Source organism: Stigmatopora argus, chromosome 13 (assembly GCF_051989625.1).
Source record: "Stigmatopora argus isolate UIUO_Sarg chromosome 13, RoL_Sarg_1.0, whole genome shotgun sequence".
Lineage (NCBI taxonomy): Eukaryota > Metazoa > Chordata > Actinopteri > Syngnathiformes > Syngnathidae > Stigmatopora > Stigmatopora argus.
The window spans coordinates 17,403,198-17,422,577 of NC_135399.1; the positions used below are offsets into that span (position 1 = coordinate 17,403,198).

Below are 19,380 nucleotides of genomic sequence, written 5' to 3' on the forward strand. Positions count from 1 at the left end.
TATTTAATGATTTGAATTGTGTCTCCCTTCTCTACCAGCTGTCTGGGGAACATACACAAACATGAGGTATAGCTGCTTTCAACGATTCTTAATTAACATTTAGCCTCTTTCCCCACACCAGCCGCCTCTTCCTGTAATTCTGACCATTATCCAAGTCCAGCTTGTCAATGTTTCCTCCATTGCAGATCAACAAAAGAAAATGGGATGGATACGATTGAGCAGAAGATCGATGAAGTGAGTTGCACTATTTTTAACCGGCCATTTTGCGTAGCCATAATGTCGACATAAAACGTAAAAACCTTCAAAGTATGTATTCAAATAGCGTAATTCTTTCCCTCTTTTATATGCCGACTCTTGCAGTGTGGCGTTTGATATCGGCATGTTTATTTATGTGCCGCGCTCCGGACGCAAATTCGAATCCATTTTTGTGGCTTATCACGTACTGCAGATGTTGTGGTTTATTACCGCAACCACCTGAGCTCCACTTTATCACTCTGACCTTATGGGTTAAAACACGGCGAGTACAGGGAATTTCAAATATACCGAGGCCGTATCGCCACACTTTGAAATCACAGTAAAAGACCCTTTTGATGATGGCGGGCGGCCATGATAGCGCTCAAATTGTTTATTGAACACAGCCATCTTGTGCGACCGTGGCTATTTCACAGACTGCTGAACAAACAGCAGGTTTAAACCAGTCACTCATTTCCTCAACCGGTTATCCTCACAAGGGTCGCGGGGGGGGTGCTGGAGCCTATCCCAGCTAACTACATCCTGATTTGGTGGCCATCCAATTCCAGGGCACAAGCAGATTAAGGACAATCTTAGCTAGGGTTAGGCAATTTAGAGTGTTCAACCAGCTAGCTTAGCCTACATGTTTTTGGGATGTGGGAGTAAAGCGGAGTACCTGGAGGAAACCCACGCAAACCCGAGGACATTCAGTATTGTACACCACTAAACTATATCACCTGTGTGTATGCTACTTTTTTTCACGTCCAACGAGGGAGAGAGAACAATACAAAGAATTCTTTGAACAGCTCGTCTTTACAGTTACAGAACATTTGGAGTCTATAATTAAGATAGCATGCATGTTTTGGATGTTGGAGGAAACCGGAGTGACGAGAAAAAAAACCCACACGGGCAGGAGATGATGCAAGCTCGGCTTTTGAACCCCCTGCTTTAGAACCGTGAGGCAATCTGCTAACCAGTGACCCTGTGCCGCCAATTAATTATTTTTAACATCTAGCTGATGTAGGCAATTTAAATATTTACATTCCCTTCCATAATGCACATGTAGGGTCCATCATTTTTCTCCTTTTTAATTTAATTTTTTTATGAACTCTGAATATAGCAATATATTTAATAAAATGTGCTCTGATTGCATGCCCTTGTTTCATTTCAGGTTGTAGCTCCACTCCGTGAGAAGATTCGTGATTTGGAGCAGAGGTTTGTAACCTTTCCAACTACCATAATCTTTGGAATATGAGATGATATTTTTTTCCAATGCATTGTCAATATAGCCATCTGCAGATTTTCAAAGTAATAAATCGTTTCTTCTTTCCTTTTAGTTTTTCTCAAAAGTACCCACCTGTGAAATTCCTATCAGAGAAGGACCGCAAAAGAATTCTGGTACGTGAGCCAAAGACAAAAATACCTGCAATTGCTCATCTGGAGCATGCTGTTCCTTTTATATATTTTTTTATTTTCCAGCTATTCTACTATATTTGATGTGGCTTAGATAGGAAAGTAACACAGTTGGACGGGCCAATTTTTTGTGTGGGCAATTTTCTTTCTGCATTATATTTCAAACGATTGTTCGTAAGTCCTATTTCTGTTTGTCACATTGTGATGGCGTGGGTTTGAAGTTTGATTGAAAGTGTATTATTTCTTGTAGATTACCGGCGGCGCGGGTTTCGTGGGTTCTCACCTGACTGACAAGCTGATGATGGATGGCCACGAGGTGACTGTGGTGGACAACTTTTTCACCGGCAGAAAAAGAAATGTGGAGCACTGGCTCGGCCATGAAAACTTTGAGCTCATCAATCATGATGTGGTTGAGCCACTCTACATTGAGGGTGAGCCACTGTTTATTCATTGGCAAAAACTATTTGTACACTTTAGAAACCGAAAATTGACCGTCTTGGTCCCATCAGCCAAATATGTTGATAATTTCAGTAATTGCGGTGGGAACCAGCTACTTCCCTAAAGGGATCCAGGCCACTCAGATTACACATTTAAATGAGTTTTTGCATATTCCTCTACACTAAATTTAACTCAATGAGTTTTGGTCCATCAATGCAATGTTTTGCAACCTTTTGTGAGCTGCGGCACACTTTTTGCATTGAAAAAAAAATCTCAAAAATCTTAAAAAGGGGAAAACCAGGAAATATATTATGCATGATATACTTTTTAAATTTAATTCTCTTTTTGTTTTATGGCAGTGGATCAGATTTACCACCTGGCTTCTCCAGCGTCACCCCCCAATTACATGTACAACCCCATCAAAACCCTGAAAACCAACACCATCGGCACCCTCAACATGCTCGGTGAGTACAGCGTGTCGTCGTTCTTTGACTTTGTCGTCCATTTGCATTTGCGCGCTTCTCTCCAGTCTCCCAATAAGAGTTCTTTCTATCGAACAAAATAAATGAGTATGAGACAAACCAAATTGAAATGCTCTGTGTGAAGCATAAACTGATTGTGCGTCTTGAAGGCATTTGCAGCCTTTCTAAAAGTATATTCCCTCTGGTCCAATTGTCAGGTCTTTTTTTCTGTCTATTGTATTTCTTCGTCAATTCTCCATTAATTGCAAGGTTGTATCGTCACTGCTTCTTGCAGAGTGAGACTGTGCTTTTGTTTCATAGGCTTGGCCAAACGAGTGGGCGCCAGACTCCTATTGGCTTCGACCTCGGAGGTTTACGGAGGTAAGAATCCCTTTCAATTCTGTCATGGCAATTAATGTGGGTCGATTCAGAAGGTATATTTGATAAACAATCTCGTTATGGCCATCTAGGGCTGCCACAATGATTATTTTCATAGTTGACTAATTACATATGACTCAGCTTGGATTGTAAACTGGGATATTATTCTGGGATTCACATTTTAGGTGGAAATGTGCATTGGATTTTAAAAAATTATACACTGGGAAAAGTTGTCCAATGAACACTATACAGTGGTACCTCGAGATACGAGCTTAATTCGTTCCGGGACTGAGCTTGTATGTCGATATTCTCGTAACTCGAACGAACGTTTCCCATTGAAATGAACTAAAAACTAATTAATTCGTTCCAACCCTCTGAAAAAACACCCAAAACAAGATATTGGATTGGAAAAAACCTTTTTATTTCTTCTAATTCGCCAGCTATTAACAAAGTAACACATAACTAGTGGTCTAATATTACTAAAATGTGTTTAATATAACTAAAATTAGACGGTGGGGGAGACTTTTTGCACCGGTGAATCGTAATATAATATAAACAAATTGAAATGAACACAGAGTTGAAGCAATGGGGGTTGGGCTACGAGAAGCACCTGACGCCAATCCACTGATTGCACTTGTAACATACCAGAGTTGCGGAAAGGCTTGCTCTTTATGAAAACCTACATTTTGTGGAATACAGTGGTACCTCGAGATACAAGCTTAATATCGTTCTTTTTGCACCGGTGAATCGGAATATAACATAAACAAATTTATACCCACAAAAATTTACAGTACCGGTAAAATAGGAAAAGCTGTGTTTCTGTTTTGAATGAAAATGAAATGCATTGATTAATAATGCAATGAAGGTTTGTTATTCCGGACGCATGTTGATGTTACTTCGCTGTCGAGTGAGCCTCAAGCGCCGCCAAGAATAAGATGAGGTGATGACTTGACACACACTGGGAAGCCGACAGACAGGCTTTGTCAGCTGCATGCATCCAAGCAGCAGGGCGGGGGGAGGGTAGTGGAATTGTACTGTACCGCGTTGTACTTTTGACGTGCCGGAAATCAATATGTCAATACACGAGAAGCCAAACAGTAACATGGCTGAGCATAGATCTGTAGCTATATTCCAGTGTTTCCCAAGCACTGTGCCGTGAGCAATGGTCAGGCATAATATTAGGAGATTGAAGTCATATTTGGAGAAAAGTCGTAAAATGATGCCATTAAAAACATGACATGACTTATTTGGCATCACTTGAACTGGAAGTTGTTCAAGGTCCGCAGACATCAACTTTTGGTGACATTAGGTGAGTGTGAACAAATTGGATTTTGGAAACATTTTGGAGCTTTATGTGATTGCTGCTGATACAACTTTTACTAGAATGTCTATTGTTAATACGTATAGGCGACATAGTTTTAAATGAAAATATTTTGAGATTTTTTCAATGCAAAAAGTGTGCCGCAGGTCAAAAAAGGTTGGGAAACACTGCTATAATCCATTAGGGGCCCTTAATATGCCCCCCTGCAACCGCATTTACAGGCCAATTGTCCTTCCTTAGGTCAAGTTTAGGTTAAATTTTTTTTTTTTTTTAAATAAATTAGAGCAAAATGTCTGATACAGTATTGAGCTTTAGGGGTGAGATGTCAAATTTAGGCCATAGTACACAAACAATTACCATCACATTTTTCGCTTCCAACAAACCTCGGGACACATTTGTGGTCTGAATCATAGTCCTAAATGGAGTCATTTTCTCAGGTCATATGTCATTTCAGCCTAATGTGACCAAGATTTTTGTTGTTGTTGTTGCTCCAGATCCTGAAGTCCATCCACAAAACGAAGAGTACTGGGGCCACGTAAACCCCATCGGTCCCCGGGCGTGTTACGACGAGGGGAAACGCGTTGCTGAGACCATGTGCTACTCCTACATGAAGCAGGTATGCTCATTCAAATCATTTTTTGACCCAATATTTTGTGGGGGGGAAAAAAACCAATACAGGATTCTTAGACGCAAGAGAAATCAGATTTTCTGCAGTTCAGAAGCACTGCACTAGACTAGACCAAAATTAATGTGTGACAAGGTTTTGGGATTCTATTCCTTGCTTAAACTAGTCCCCACGCGTAAACCGCGATGGAATTTAATTACGTTACCCAACACTAGATGTACAACTTGATAGTTTCAGCCCTGACTGACAGGTGGTTTTTGGAAACGGGATCCTTTCAAGAATTGTCTAAATGAGTGTTGGGGGAAAAAAATTAAAGAGCAGCCGAGTTCGGAGCGGAGGCTGAGGCTGATAAATAAATCACTCGCCTGGAGAAAAGGCATCAGGAGTCAATCATAGCACACCATTAAAGGCTGGCGTCAATCAAATCTAATCGCAAGAAAAAAAGTCTTAGTTGAAGTCCTGAGCAAAAACAAACAATTTTCATTTCGTGATGAAAGGGGAAAAAATGGTACGCTTACAGCCGGAGGCAACCCAAAAAGTAGCTTATGGCGCCCATTTCATCAATATTTCAAAATGGCCGCCAGCAAGTGTTTAAAAAAAAAATTAACGAGTGATAGATATCATGCTATATTGTGAAGATAATTGAATTTCGCACCGGTACTTTTGATACTAATTGTTTTTTGGACAGTTTTTCTTTGGATGACTAAACATTTAAATTTTACAGTAATTTGCTACTTTATTTTGGTGTTTTATTGCCACAAACAGAGCTTTATTTTATCCGTTGGCCTTTTTTTAAATTTGTAAATGGAGGCTCTGTTGTATATCAATTCATCCATTTTGACTTTGGGCGATGATTTATGTATTCTATTTTTATTCCATTGTCCCATCCTCATTAAAATGTTGTGTTTGCATATTTTCACACATTCCCCTTTCGCTCCAATGACTCATTCAATATGCATTTAGAGAAGTCATTTTCGCTACACAGATAAGTGTAATTCAAACTAATTAGATTTACCGTACCAAAGGACCATTGAACGGCTTTATTATTTTTATACGTCAGACGCACCTGATTATAAGACGCCTTAGTGCATTTGTCATGTTTTTCATATTTTAACATTGTAATTATTGCTTCTATGTATTCATTTATTTCATTTCTGAAGAAGGAATGTGCGTCTTTGGCATTTTATATAATATTTCGACCCAACAAAATCAATTCAAGGTTTCGCACTCACAAAATAAATAAGATTTGCTTTTGTTTAAATGAGCGTAATGTATAGCTAATAGCAAAGAAGTAGCTTTTAGCGCATGAGTCAACTTGGGCGACCTTTTTTAACACCTTGCCCCAGTTGCGTCTCCTCTTTTTCACCGTGCTGAATACATTTGGTTACCTATACGACTTTCCTTCTTTCTTATTCAGGAGAGAAGGCGCTGCATAATTTTCATGTTTTTATTCATGTTGCTGAGCCTCAAGTGTTGATAGGGCGCTGCGCAGGGAGGGTTTTGATCCATTAGGTCCCTCCTGCGAAGGCCAAGGTTTTTCAAAACGATGACCTCATTTTTTGGGGGGGTGGGTGCATAATATTGTCCTCCTGGGCAGAATACAGTTATGTCATTCCTCTTGAACTTTTGTTTGTCTTGTTTTGTCAAGGCTTTGGTTGAATTGAAATAAACCGAAAACACTTAAGCCGCACAATCGCCGAATAGAATGGCAATGGGCCGTGTTTTCTCGCATACAAAAAAAGATCACTGACTAGAGGGTACGGCTTATATGCGCACAAATTAGACTAGACATTTACGAAACTGCAACCGTGACGAGGACGAAACGCCATAACGCAAGACAATGCGGCCGATACGGTCATTTATTTCAAAATAGAGAAAAAGATAAACCGATAAAACGCTAAACAACATTTATTTTGATGTCTACGAATGAAAAAACTAAGCGTATCTTGTATAAAACATGAAAAATTTACTTACTCGTGCCTGCCATTGCTCGCTCAGGCCGCCGCCATCTTACCTAGTGATGACAAACTAGACCGCTACGGACACACTTCCTGGTTGTACTGCTCACATGACATCCTTTTTTAATCTGTTTTTTCTTTAAAAAAAATCCTTCTAAGTAACAAATTTGTACTCCCTATTCAAACCATGAATATGGAGGTGAAAATTGGGAATCAGGGGGCGGCTTATACGAGAGAAATTGTAAAATTCAACCATTTTAAGGCCATTTTAAAGGTGCGGCTTATACGCGGGGCGGCTAATATGCGCGAAAATATGGTGCTCCGAAAACGCTTAAGCCGCACAATTGCCCATGTAATAAAGATGGCGGCGGGGACCGTAATTGGGCAAAATGAGGCACGTTTCTAAGGATTTTTCCGTCTTTGCGGTTCTTTCAGGAAGGCGTGGAGGTGAGAGTGGCCAGAATCTTCAACACTTTTGGCTCGCGCATGCACATGAATGACGGGCGAGTTGTTAGTAACTTCATCCTGCAGGCTCTCCAGGGAGAAGCACTCACGGTAAGAAGAAGAAAACACCATTCTTACTTGCATCCCACTGGTAAAATCTAAATTAGATTCATTCTCAGAAGCCTAACATGGCGACCTTTGAGTCGCTGAACCTTCATCGTTCTGCTCTTGGATTGGATAGGAAGAGTTTAGAAATTGGAAGAGACGCAGAGTCACAAAACTTGGGGGAAAAATAGATCAAAATGGATTATTTCAGCCGTCGGTTTTAATTTGCGGATAACGAGACGGGTCTATTTTGTTTGAGTTTGATTCATTTAATAAAGGGACTACATTTTAATGAACAAAATAGGTTGAATGTCTTTAAACATAGCCAGAAAAAGTGTGCCTTACAGTCTAAAAAGAATCTGGTTCAGTACAATTTTCATCTCGAAGGGCATTTTATTGTTGTTTTTGCAATTTGCTTTCAAAGCATGAGCACCAAAAAAGCACCCTGGCTCACGGAAAAGAAAAGATTTCTGTGCGGAGCTGTGATTCTTTCAATCATTTCCCATCACAAAATGATCTCGTAGCAACGGATAATAACGTTGTCCTCGAATTTAGCTGAATGTATAATAGCAATTACAGCAGGGAAAAGTGATTGCGGTAATTCAGGGTTACCTAGCCATGAGGCGCCACGTTAATTAAGATCCTTCTTTTTACGCTAGGTGTACGGCACTGGTTCCCAAACAAGAGCGTTCCAGTATGTAAGGTAAGCACGGAACATTCCTTCAAGTTAAAATGTGCATACATTATTGTCAGTTCAATTGAAATTCTTCTTTAGAAGTCGTCTAACCAATCCGTTGAAAAAGTTGAATGCTATTGCATTTATTTGTTGTGAATCTACATGCCTGTGAAGGCTATACTATTGTTGCTTATCTTTTTTTTGGGGCATTAACTTGGCTCAAATGTCATTTGCGGCAAGCCAATGGCTTTAGCGGAGGGCGCTGTTCTCCCTCCGACTGACTAATTGGATTATTTGATCACTCTGGCAAGAAATGATCAGAAAGATGTGAGATTATTTGAAGCTCCGCTGTCGGTTCCTACGTTGCCAGAGGGAATTCATTCCATCCATTTCAGTACACCCTTGAACTTGTCCCGTCTCCAACCGGATATTTTCATAGATGACTTTCCCAGGTTGCAAATATCGTTATCATTTGCCTTTCTTTTACTTGTTTTTCTTTCCACACCTAAAACAGCCCCTTGTTTCATTTTCCCCTCTTGACTTTTGACTCGAAACAACCAGCACTTAAGAGAGAAACAATATTAAGAGTTCTCTTTGTTTTTGTGGATTTTTCTATTCTTCACTGAAGTAAACCCACGCACATATACATCTATGTATGACCTCGGACCTCCAACGCCACCTGCTCATTTTGCTTTTCTGGCAACGCAAAGTCGGAGAGCCTGTGCGCCGTCAAATAATCAGCAGATGATTTGACACATAGTTCAAAATCCGACTCCTACGTGCATCTCACTAGCAGACAAGTGGGCGTTAAGTTAAACGTTAATGGGGGGCCTTATGACCTCCATTTCCAAATGTAAGAAGTCAATTTTTTTTACTATGTCCCCAAAATACAGTCATACCTCGTCATACGACCGCTCGTCATACAATATGCTCGTCTTACGACGGAAATTCCGATCGAATAATTCGCCCGAGATACGATCAAAATTTCGTGATGCGACCAAGCCAGGTGGCCATGGCACTGTCTTTTTTTGCATCTCTTTCGTGTATAACAATATCTACGAGCACCGAAGGATTTATTCAGACGAGTTCCGACCAGGAAACGCACAACGTGCATGCGTAATGAAGTATACTTGTGCACACAACGCCGATAGACAATGGCACTCTTTCTCAGAATAAAACTTCATTACCCACAATCAATACGTGGGAAGCTCAGCTATTGCATTTCCTGTTATTCTTTCTAAGGAAAGAAGGTCCCGCGATCGTTCTTTAAAGACTACTTCTCGTTCTCTATTGTGAGGACATTCGTGGGCATCATTTTCGGAATATTTTGAAGGGAATAGTACAACAGCAAACAGCCCATCGATAGCGAACGTGAGGGTGGAGGCGTGGCAAACAACTAACCCGGCCAGAACGGAGGAAAAAAAAAAAGATTAAAACAAAATTAGAATTCAGTTTTGTGTAAAGTTACATTAAACGTATGTTTGAGTGTGTCTGTATAAATTAATCCAAGTTCATTTAAATTTGTTTGTTCCGTTTACGAGTGCGTTGTCGTGGAAAGAAAAAACCGACAACCCACAATCATGCGTCTAATTTTACTTCTATTAAACACATTTTATTACTATTAAACCACTAGTTATATGTTACTTTGTTAATAGATGGCGAATTAGAAGAAATAAAACATTTTTTCCAATCCAATATCCTGTTTTTGGTGTTTTCAGAGGGTTGGAACGAATTAATTTGTTTTCAATTCATTACAATGGGAAACGTCCGCTCGAGTTACGAAAAGCACTTGCAGACAAACGATTACCCAAATAAAAACATTCATATTTCTCAAGACTAGACACACGAACGCACATAGCACACCTTGTTAAATCCTGTTCCCAAAGTTGTTAAGAAGAATGTTTGGAAGAAGAGTCACTTGCTTTTCAAAGTCCCAAAGAAGATAAGAGTTTTTGGCAGCAGGTCAATAAGGCTAAAAAGAAATTGTAAAAGTTGAAGCAAAGATAGCAACTTTTCCCAAAGACGAAAAGCGCTACGCATTGGATCGAAGAGCTTCCAGTGGTGGGACATTTCCTTTTTGGCCACTCATGCGAAAACATCCCTTCAGTAGTTTTTACATAATCCGGCAGGAAAGTTATCGACGGTGCCGATAAACCTCTTAAGTATCACACAAGACAAAGTGCTTTGAAACCATGACTTTGGGGAAGGGGTGCCCGTACGTCTTCACATGTCATTTATTGTATCTGTGATTGGATTTGCAGTGACCTGGTTAATGGCCTGGTCTTGTTAATGAACAGTAACATCAGCAGTCCAGTCAATCTGGTGAGTACTTCTTCAATCACTTTGCTTTGTTTATTCTAACCTTAATTTTCATTTCCCACAATCCATTCATTAACCTCAGCCAAATTTCCAGCCCAATTACCCAACTGGAAAACCTAAACCAAGGGTTTCAAACCTTGGTTCGCGGGTCGCATTAACGTCAACTCGATTTCATGTGGGCCGGAACATAATAGATATAATATTTAGATTTATTTTTATTTTTTAATTGGATTATAAGAACTGGATCAAAACCCTAAATATTCAGTTTTTTATAGATCTACAACAATGTTTATTTGAGCTTTTTTTTCTTAGTAAGGGAAAACGTCTTATAATCATTTGTTTTTCATTTCAAATGGAAACAAAATAGTCTTTTTAATTATCTTCAATATTAAAGTGGAAAACCGAACATATTTTTTTATATTTATTTTTAGATTTTACAAAATGCTTTTTGAACTAAAAACACCAAAAGAAAAAAAATGGATTAGAAAATTGCAATGATTGATTTAAAAAGGCGAAAATCAGGAACTATAATGTATATACATCTATAATCTTCATTTGAATTTGATCCTAAAACAGAAAGTTGGCACTCATGATTTACTTAATCGGGCCGCACAAAATGATGCGGCGGGCCAGATTTGGCCCCCGGGCCGCCACTTTGACACATGTGACCTAAACTCTCACCGTCCATTTTTCACCCTAATTGTATTTTTTTTTTACCTGCAGGGGAACCCGAAGGAGCACACCATACTGGAGTTCGCTCAGCTCATTAAAGGTCTCGTCGGTAAGCGTATCTAATCAATGGACAGAGTTGTCATTCTAGGTTTCGGCGCAATCTATCGACCGTGCCGCTCTCTTATTGACCTGCTGCTCCACCATCTTTACACCCTCCTCATCTTAACAGTGTGCTCCAAAATCCATCGATTAGGCCTACCTGGAGTTTACATTTGAATCTCTAATTTATTGAAATAACTCTTAAATACAGATTAGACTAGTTTTAAACTTGTCCTAGTCTTAAATCATGTGCTGTGCTAAAGGGAATTTCATAAAACGATGAAGTAATACTGATCCATGCATAGGGCGCACTTCAGTACAAACGGCGGTCTTTTAGTTGCGCCTTACAGTCCGGGCAATACGGCAACTCGACTACTTCAATGATGCCAAAAGACGACTTCTCGGAGACAAAAGTAAGGCGCGGCACTTGAATCATACAGATTTGGATGCATTTTTTTTGCACGGGCAACGCATCCCGAAATCATCGCTACACTTCAGACGAAGCTAAAGATTTGAACGCACGTGGTGAGGGTAAATCAACTGCCAGAGAAATTGTCCCCAAAGTCAGAAAATGATTCATTTAGCGCAACCTAACCAACCGTGCCGTCTTGAAAGATTCATGAAGCTCCGCCGTCGGCGCACCGACGATACGTGCCGCATCTTCTTGCTTTAAAAGTTAAATGTATTCCCCAGACGTCGGCGGCCATTCTTCCAGATGCTCAAAATGTTCGGAACGCTCCGTCTACAAGCTTTCTACTGGTTGAACCCAAAAAAAAATGTTCGTCTTGAGACCTGGTGTATTTCAGGGCAGACTTTGTCGGGCTTGAACTTTTTAACAAAAAGTTTAGAATCTCGCATTTTCATCCAACTGCTACTATGCTTTTTGCAGGATCTGCGGTTAAGTTTTGCTTGAGTTCAAGCCTATTTTGTCCCCTCCCACAGTGAGCCAAAGTCAGATCCAGTTCCTCCCCGAGGCCCAGGACGACCCACAGAGACGAAGGCCCGATATCAGCAAGGCCAAGATGCTCCTGGGCTGGGAACCCGTGGTATGAACTCATCCAATATTCACACGATTACTGCACTAGTCGCCATTTCTTATCGTTGACTTACCGTCAAAGTTTTGACTTGAAACTTCGAATGAACCGTTTCACCTTCGCTTACCTTGCCAAAGTTGCTAAAGTTGGAAAGTGTGCACCCAGGTGCAAAGCTATTTTATTTTTTCAGTCATTTGTTGTGCACCAAAACAAATGACGTTAAAAATCCAGGAAGGCCACTTGTACTTGATTGACACCCCGGAGCTTTGTTCATGCAGATATTATTCTTTTTTTTTTTGACAATAACCTTCGCTGTGTTGCGTCCAATTTACAAAATCTGCAGCAAGGGTGTTCAAACTTTTTCTCCGAGGCTGTTTTACCAAGGTTGACAAATATTACAAACGTTAAATATTACATCTGAAAAAGATCAGTCTGTAAAATAAAACAAATGACTGAAACTCTATATTTATGACATTAATGAGCATGAACATTTATGTTAAGGATGAACACCGGCATCCAATATAAGCAGAATTTAAGCTTTTGTGTGGCCAAATTCAATGGACATTGTCCTTATTGTGCGAGCCGGTAAAAAAATAAAAAACTGTTTCTGTTCCAGGATTAAATCAATTACATTTTCGATAACTCCGCTAGCAAATTGGAGAAACATTTAATCTTTTTTTTTTGCCTTTCCATTTTCACTTAATATTCTTCCATGAGCCAACGCATTTGTTTAATTCCCTTTTGTTTGCTGTCTTTATTTTTTTTTGTCCGTTTGTTTTGGGGCTGGCTTTGGCAAGCAAACCGCGTTACGCCACAAGTCCAGATGGTTTGAGTCACGTGACGGCGCCTGGTGTGTCCACAGGTGCCACTGGAAGAAGGACTGAAGAAAACCATCCAGTACTTCAGCAGGGAACTGGAGTACCAGGCCAACAACCAGTACATCCCCAAACCCAAAGCGGCACGCATGAAGAAAGGTCGAGCCAGACACACTTGAGCAGGACACGCCGATCATCTTTTATTTCATTGGTGTGGAGGTACATTCTGGGATATTTATTTGGAGAAGACGTTGATTGTTGCCTTGACGACGAGGAGTTGCACTGTGAGGCCTGCCTGGCCGGGTCGGGCGTTTTAGCTTATTTAACGAGCGGCTTTGTTTTACATTTTGTTTTGTTATGTGTGTGTGCGTGCGTGATTGTGAGCGTGTGCGAGAAAGGCTTTAAGCTATATGAAACACTCGGATCGGAGCGCTTTAGTGTTTGTTTGTCATAGATTTATTAAAGGCAAAGAAAAGATTTTCAGAACATCCCCTGCCAGGATGTGCATTATTCAATATCAGGTGAAGATGGCTATTCTAATAAAATATTTACAATAGCTCGTCGTGGTATGAGAATATATTCCCCAACTTGCGTTTTGTAACGGATTTGAAAGTTTTTTTGTTGTTGTTTTCGTACAGGCTTTTTGCCAGACCTTGCCTTTGGCAGCATATTGACGCGGATAAATACAAATGGAGCCTTTTATTAGCTCGGTTTTTCTGCATCAGTTACATTCAATGGCGTATAGATGTGCGGACCTTGTTCAATAGGTTGCCTATACTACTTACAGGTTTTTTTTGGAAATAAATAATGCGTGTTAAAACGATTACCTTGGCTATCATCGAGTTGACAACAATGGGAAGTAGAAATAACTTGGCTGAATGGAGAAATACATGTATTTTTTTCATATATGACATGACAAGATTTTTATTTTTAAGTAAAGCAAGGTCATTTTCTCAGAGCGCTAAACGTTTTCTTAGCCAGGCTACTTTGCATGCATTGCAAAAATACACAGCATGCATTTTTTTTTCTCACGGCAGGGAGGTGTGCTCGCTTGTGTGTGTTTGCGCGATATCTGCTAATAGTAGTCGTAGTTGACGTTGGCGCCGTGTCTGTACGAGTTGGGGTCACGCGGGCCGATGGGCGCGTTCTCGTCGTAGTGATGCTGACGGCCGTGGTCGTTGGCGCGCGCGTGGTCCATCCAGTAGGACAGGTCTGTTTCCAGCCTCTGTTGGGAAAAAGATGCGAGGGTTGAGAGAAGGATGGAATGTCGCCAGGAACAAAGGACGGACGGACGGACGGACGAAACGAAACGGCCCGCAGAGGCTCAGTGGGCTAGAAAACGTGCTGGGCGAAAAGGCCACCGTTTTGACAGTGTTCACCTTTCGCAAAGGTTGTTAACCCAGGTGGTCTTGTGTACGGCTGTCTTTAAAGTTTGTCACATTAATGCAGTGACGCCCCCCTTTTAATAGCATCCGACATGCCATTTAGAGCAGATTAGGCCTTTGCGCAATAAAGTAACGTTTTGGTCAAGCTCCGTATACTACAGTGGCCACACACACAAAAATAGCAACATTTTTCATTTTCAGCGGGCCTTTACAGCCATGAGCCGCACGTGGGAATGCTATTGAAAGTTGGAATAGAAGCTAGCTGTAGCCATGAATATGCTGTACTCTTAAAAAGAAAAGTGATATTTTGCTTTCGCTGGCATTTCCGGGTGAGGCTAAAGGGCACGCTAACCTTTACGGGTGAATTTATTGAAATCATTATTATATTCAATAGTTTACTACAACGGGTCATTGATCCATAATTGGCTTGACCGTGTTGCCAAATGTCCACGGCAGATTAAACTGTTCTTTTCCCATGAAAATGTCAACGGCGGACGATTGAAATACCATTTTTAATTGAATCAGTAAATGCTGTTTTACATTTTGCAGATCCGTAAACCAACGTCAATATTGAACAGGTAGATATTCAAAAGTTGAAAGTATTCAAAGGTTTTGAGACACTTTACCACTCAGTAAAATGAGAGAGTGTCTCAAAACCTGTTGACATTGATATTGCTATGCCATGCACGGCAGCTTTGTACTTTGTACCCTTTAAAATATCTCTTTTGTGAGCGTCTACAACGGTAATACTATACTATAGATGTAAATTTGGCCAACGCATTGTCTTGCAGTAGTATTTTATTATTGTTCATTTGAGGAATTGGGAATGAAAGTCGTGTCACTACTTATCAGCTTTGAAGTGACAATTGTGCCTAGTTGTTATTTCGTTCACGTTCCTATAAAGTGTACTATTGAATAATGAAGCCAAGTTTGCTTTTTAGCGCCTGGAGTCCAAAGAAAAAAACTTTTACCTTTTGCCTCTAATTTGTGCGCCTGCAGCATTTTGCCATGCGTCCGGAGCTATCGTTTATTAAAGATGAAACTCTAATAAACCAGTTGTGTCAAGCGGCGAAGTAGGACTCCCGAGTGTTGCCATATTAGCATTTTAAGGTCACCCATTTTAGAGGGAAAATGTCAACGGAAAGCGCCCTTGTATGGCAAATCGGCTTCTGCATGCAAATTTCCATGCTAATCGTGCTCTCCAGTCAGCGTGTTATCTGTCACCGGGCCGTGCTTTGCTTTTTTTTTTTGCTTTGGTGTGGAAGAATATATACTTTTAAAGTGAACTGGAAACAGAGGTGATGTGAGGTGGGGGGGATCAGGGGGTCTGTTAGAAGACTTTATGCCTGACTCAGACTACGCTAGAGTTGTACAATTATGGAAAAACATCGATCACGATATCAAGATGGCAAAAAAAATACAAATGCAATCTTTTAGTGTATTGGTTCCAATTGTCTTGCATGCATTACTCACGTACAAATGGCAAATGGATTTTTTTGGCCAGGTATTGCGTGGAGATGAGGATATCTTGAGGCTTATTGCGGTACGGCTAGCGCATCTGGAGTGTAGCAAGTTCGTGCAAAGGAATATTATTGGAGGCTGTAGTATGATTTATCTGTTATGAGACGTTTGCTGCAATGTAGCCAAGCTTTTGCCAGCAGTGAAGCATATCTTTGGTCTAAGCCAACGCTTTGCCAAGGACTCAAGGCCCCGTGGACTCGAAGCAAAGCCCAGCGTGGCCACAAAAAACAGTGGAAATGATTTGATGCTAGCCACCTGCTCGTCGTAGCCCAGGTACATGAACTGCATGATCCACTGCTGTACATCTGGTCGGCTGCGGTCCCAAATGTTCCTCTTGCTTCGGCCGCGTGGAGAAAGGAACTCCTGAGCTTGGGAGGAAGGAACGGCCACGGGGGACTTCGGCGCTACCGCTGCCGCTAGAGGTAATAAAGTAGAAGCTGAAGTACAATCTGTTGCGCTCATCACAGACATGACGTGAACGCCATTTCACCGTCGTTGACGTCCAATCCAATTTGAGCGCCGGTCGTTCGAACGGATTGGACGTCTATCGCCGTGCAAAAGTTTGGATGCCTCTGATTTTGAACCTACCATCTCTTTTTTTCAAGATCCTGCCAAGCAACGATCCGCCTTCAGCCGACACTTCTGCAAGGACAAAAGCATCACCAGTCAGTCCAAACTTGAGGCAACAATTGCAGCTGGTAAGTGGAACATAAATGTCACGGAAGGAACATTTGAATTCCAACTCACCCGTCATCATTTTAAGTAGCGTATTGGATTCTACATTTTGCTTGATTTAACGTTTTGTTTTTCCCCCAAAAATTCTTTACAGTAATCCCTCATTTACCGCAGTTAATGTAGACCAGACATGGCCGCGATAAACGAAAAACCACAAAGTAAATACATTATTTTATTTTATTTATGTATTTTTTACTTCAGTGGCAAGTTCTAGTTTCTGTGCGGATTTTCACATTTTTTATGAACTTACACAAAAAAAATGTAATTAACAAAAAAAAAAAAATTCCCCCAGAAAAAATCTGCGATGTAGTGAAGCCGCGATATTTGAGGGATTACTGTACTAGTGAGGCTAAAGCGGTTCAGAAAATGAGAGAGACGTGAGAGAAATTCTTTAGTCCCAAGTTGTTGAACACACACAAAGTTAAGAAGTGACTGTTGCCCACCCCCAATTTGACGAGACCCCTCCAGGCCTCCCCCACCCAGCGAATAGCACAAGGCCAGTCCTCCCATCCTCGAATTGTTACATTAATGTAACGAGACGGTCATTCCTTAAAAAGCAAAATTGTGATTTCCTTTTAGTGGAGATGCTACATAATCAATGTGATGTTTAAATTGCCTTTGCAGAAGTCTTTCCACAGTCTCAATGAATATCCTTTCATTTTTTTCCCCTTGTGGGCCTTCTTTTTCCACATCTGGAAAAAATAGCTTAACCACAGCCATGCATTCATTCAACGTACTATTACGTCGCCAGTTTCAAATGCTCACGCTTCCTAGCAAAAGTGACTTTAAAAAAAAGTTTCTTGACATTTTTAAACATGTGTAATGCTGTGGGCTTTCCAAACATCATGCGATTTGGCAGAATTTGTGAATCTTTTTTTGCTAAATCTATCCACGCCACTCGACAGTTAAAGTCCATGCAGGCACGGAATCCTTGCAGAAGTTGCCCCAAATTCCTCTTGAAACTTACCTGTAAGAGCCAAGAAGGTCAGCAGCGCAGCCAAGGCCAAGACTTTGAAACTCAACAGCTGGGCTGCCATCTTTTGACCCCTTCACCCCTGCACGCACCCAAGCGAGCGAGCAAGCAAAAAAGCGAGAGCAAAGTCCTGCACGCAAGTTAGCCAAAGTAAAGTCTCGCACGCAGCTGAGCTCGCAGACGGCAACTGAGCATTGACGACCAGAGGGGAAAGTGGGCGCTGCTCGCTGCTCGCTGCTCGCTGGCTGGCTGGCTGGCTGGCTTTTCTTCGGGGGGAGAGAAGCGGCCCGCGGCGATGGAATGTCGCCTGTGGAAAACAAGACTGCAGATGGAACTCTGTTTCACTTGCTACATTTCTCCAGCCGCCGTGAAAATTGACCCACGTGTCCTCTTTCGGCGGATGTGTTGCCATATAGATGTTCAATTCGTTCCAATTCACACATCAACAAGATTTGTGGGACAGAGTTAAAAATGGAATCCATTTTCCAGACTAAAAGCAGGGCCACAAGATAATGTTGCAGTTAGATTCAAGTATTCAATTCAGAGGAAAAGCTTCTTTCGGGGATGCTTTTTGACTTATTGGCAATGTGTGCACGACCGCTTAGGGTGCAATTTATTTGGGGGCGCAGGAGCACATGCCCATGACTTTAGGCGCTTTTTGTAGGCCGTACACATCAAATAGTTTGGTCAACGGTGTGTGTGTTTGTGTGTGTTTACTGAATAGACTCTGTGTTTGTGCAGGTAGCAGCGGAATGCAGGAAGCAGCCAGATGTGGGCAGACATTTGAAGCAAACTCCCCAAGACGCTGGAGACAAAGTCACATTTGTCTCAAAGAGGAGAGAAAGGTTGACACTGCGCAATTTGCTTTGACATTCTTCACGCTGCTGCGTTTTTCTCAAATTAGGCAGTCATTGAGTAAGAAAAGAAGAAAAACTTTTATGTACAGTAACATGGAAGAAAAAATAATTATAGAAGAGTACAACATATAAACCTCGATATAAATTGGGCAAACCTCAAACCACCCAAATAAATTGGAATTAATTAAAATCATAAAACATTTCAACTCATTACCATGGTATGAATTCAGCGCTCAGACTGCAGCAGATGTTTAACACGTTGCCCCGTGTGCGGTCGATTGGTCGCCGTCTTTTGGTCGCTGGTCTTTTGGTCGCCGGTCTTTTGGTCGCCCCGACCGCGACAACGGGCGACCAAAAGACCGGCGACAAAACAAGGTAAAACAAGACGGTCTACGCATCAATAAAAGCCAACAATGGCCATGAGCAGTTTCACTGAGCCGACGTGTGAGTGTAGAAGAAAGAGTTTGTATGTACATGCGTTGTCCCTTTTAAGAAGCTATGTCAGTCAGGGTCTTAACAAGTTCTCCAACAAAACACAATAAAAGTCCGGGAAATTTGGAGCTTTTCTTTAGCCTAATAATGACTAGGGCATTAAGTATGACTAAATAGTCATTCACAGTTTGTATTTAGGGAATTTGAGCAACCATTTAAATGGTCATTATCAATAACCTTCCGGGCGACCAAAAGATCGGCGACCAAAAGACCGGCGACCAATCGCCCGTGTACCCATTGCCCAAAGCAAAAGTCGGCTGGCCACTAAAGGGAGCCAAAAGTGAAACATTGTTAGCTATTTTTTTTTAAATCAGCTATCTGTTATTTGCTACTGCTAACAGAGTGTGCACTTTGATTTTTCCAGAGGCTGAAGCAGACGGTGCTAAGAACGGGAGCTCCTCTTGAACGCAAAGCAAAGCGGAACGCAG

The 19,380-nt window shown here is 41.2% G+C and overlaps 2 protein-coding genes across 7 annotated transcripts in view; one reads left to right on the plus strand and one right to left on the minus strand.

The window, feature by feature from the left end:
• Window positions 1-13,545, plus strand: part of uxs1 (UDP-glucuronate decarboxylase 1) — a 27,496-nt gene extending 13,951 nt beyond the window's left edge. For 4 of the 6 annotated variants that reach the window (XM_077616975.1, XM_077616979.1, XM_077616974.1 and 1 more), the window contains exons 2-15: window positions 39-66; window positions 186-234; window positions 1,403-1,446; window positions 1,569-1,629; window positions 1,895-2,075; window positions 2,442-2,546; window positions 2,865-2,924; window positions 4,737-4,858; window positions 7,261-7,380; window positions 8,034-8,077; window positions 10,312-10,372; window positions 11,093-11,150; window positions 12,083-12,186; window positions 13,037-13,545. In XM_077616975.1, coding sequence (XP_077473101.1) covers window positions 62-66; window positions 186-234; window positions 1,403-1,446; window positions 1,569-1,629; window positions 1,895-2,075; window positions 2,442-2,546; window positions 2,865-2,924; window positions 4,737-4,858; window positions 7,261-7,380; window positions 8,034-8,077; window positions 10,312-10,372; window positions 11,093-11,150; window positions 12,083-12,186; window positions 13,037-13,168 — 1,146 coding nt within the window. In that variant the 5' untranslated portion in view covers window positions 39-61 and the 3' untranslated portion in view covers window positions 13,169-13,545. Of the gene's footprint in view, window positions 1-38; window positions 67-121; window positions 235-1,402; window positions 1,447-1,568; window positions 1,630-1,894; window positions 2,076-2,441; window positions 2,547-2,864; window positions 2,925-4,736; window positions 4,859-7,260; window positions 7,381-8,033; window positions 8,078-10,311; window positions 10,373-11,092; window positions 11,151-12,082; window positions 12,187-13,036 lie in introns of all 6 variants that reach the window. The other 2 variants (XM_077616977.1, XM_077616973.1) reach the window with 2 other exon arrangements.
• A 477-nt stretch (window positions 13,546-14,022) lies between these two features.
• On the minus strand, window positions 14,023-17,699 carry ecrg4a (ECRG4 augurin precursor a). Its single transcript, XM_077616980.1, has 4 exons — window positions 17,598-17,699; window positions 16,484-16,537; window positions 16,151-16,311; window positions 14,023-14,214 (listed from the first exon to the last, which is right to left on the minus strand). The coding sequence occupies exons 1-4, from the start codon at window positions 17,665-17,667 to the stop codon at window positions 14,065-14,067; spliced, it is 435 nt and encodes a 144-aa protein (XP_077473106.1). The 5' UTR covers window positions 17,668-17,699; the 3' UTR covers window positions 14,023-14,064.
• Between the last annotated feature and the right edge of the window lie 1,681 nt (window positions 17,700-19,380).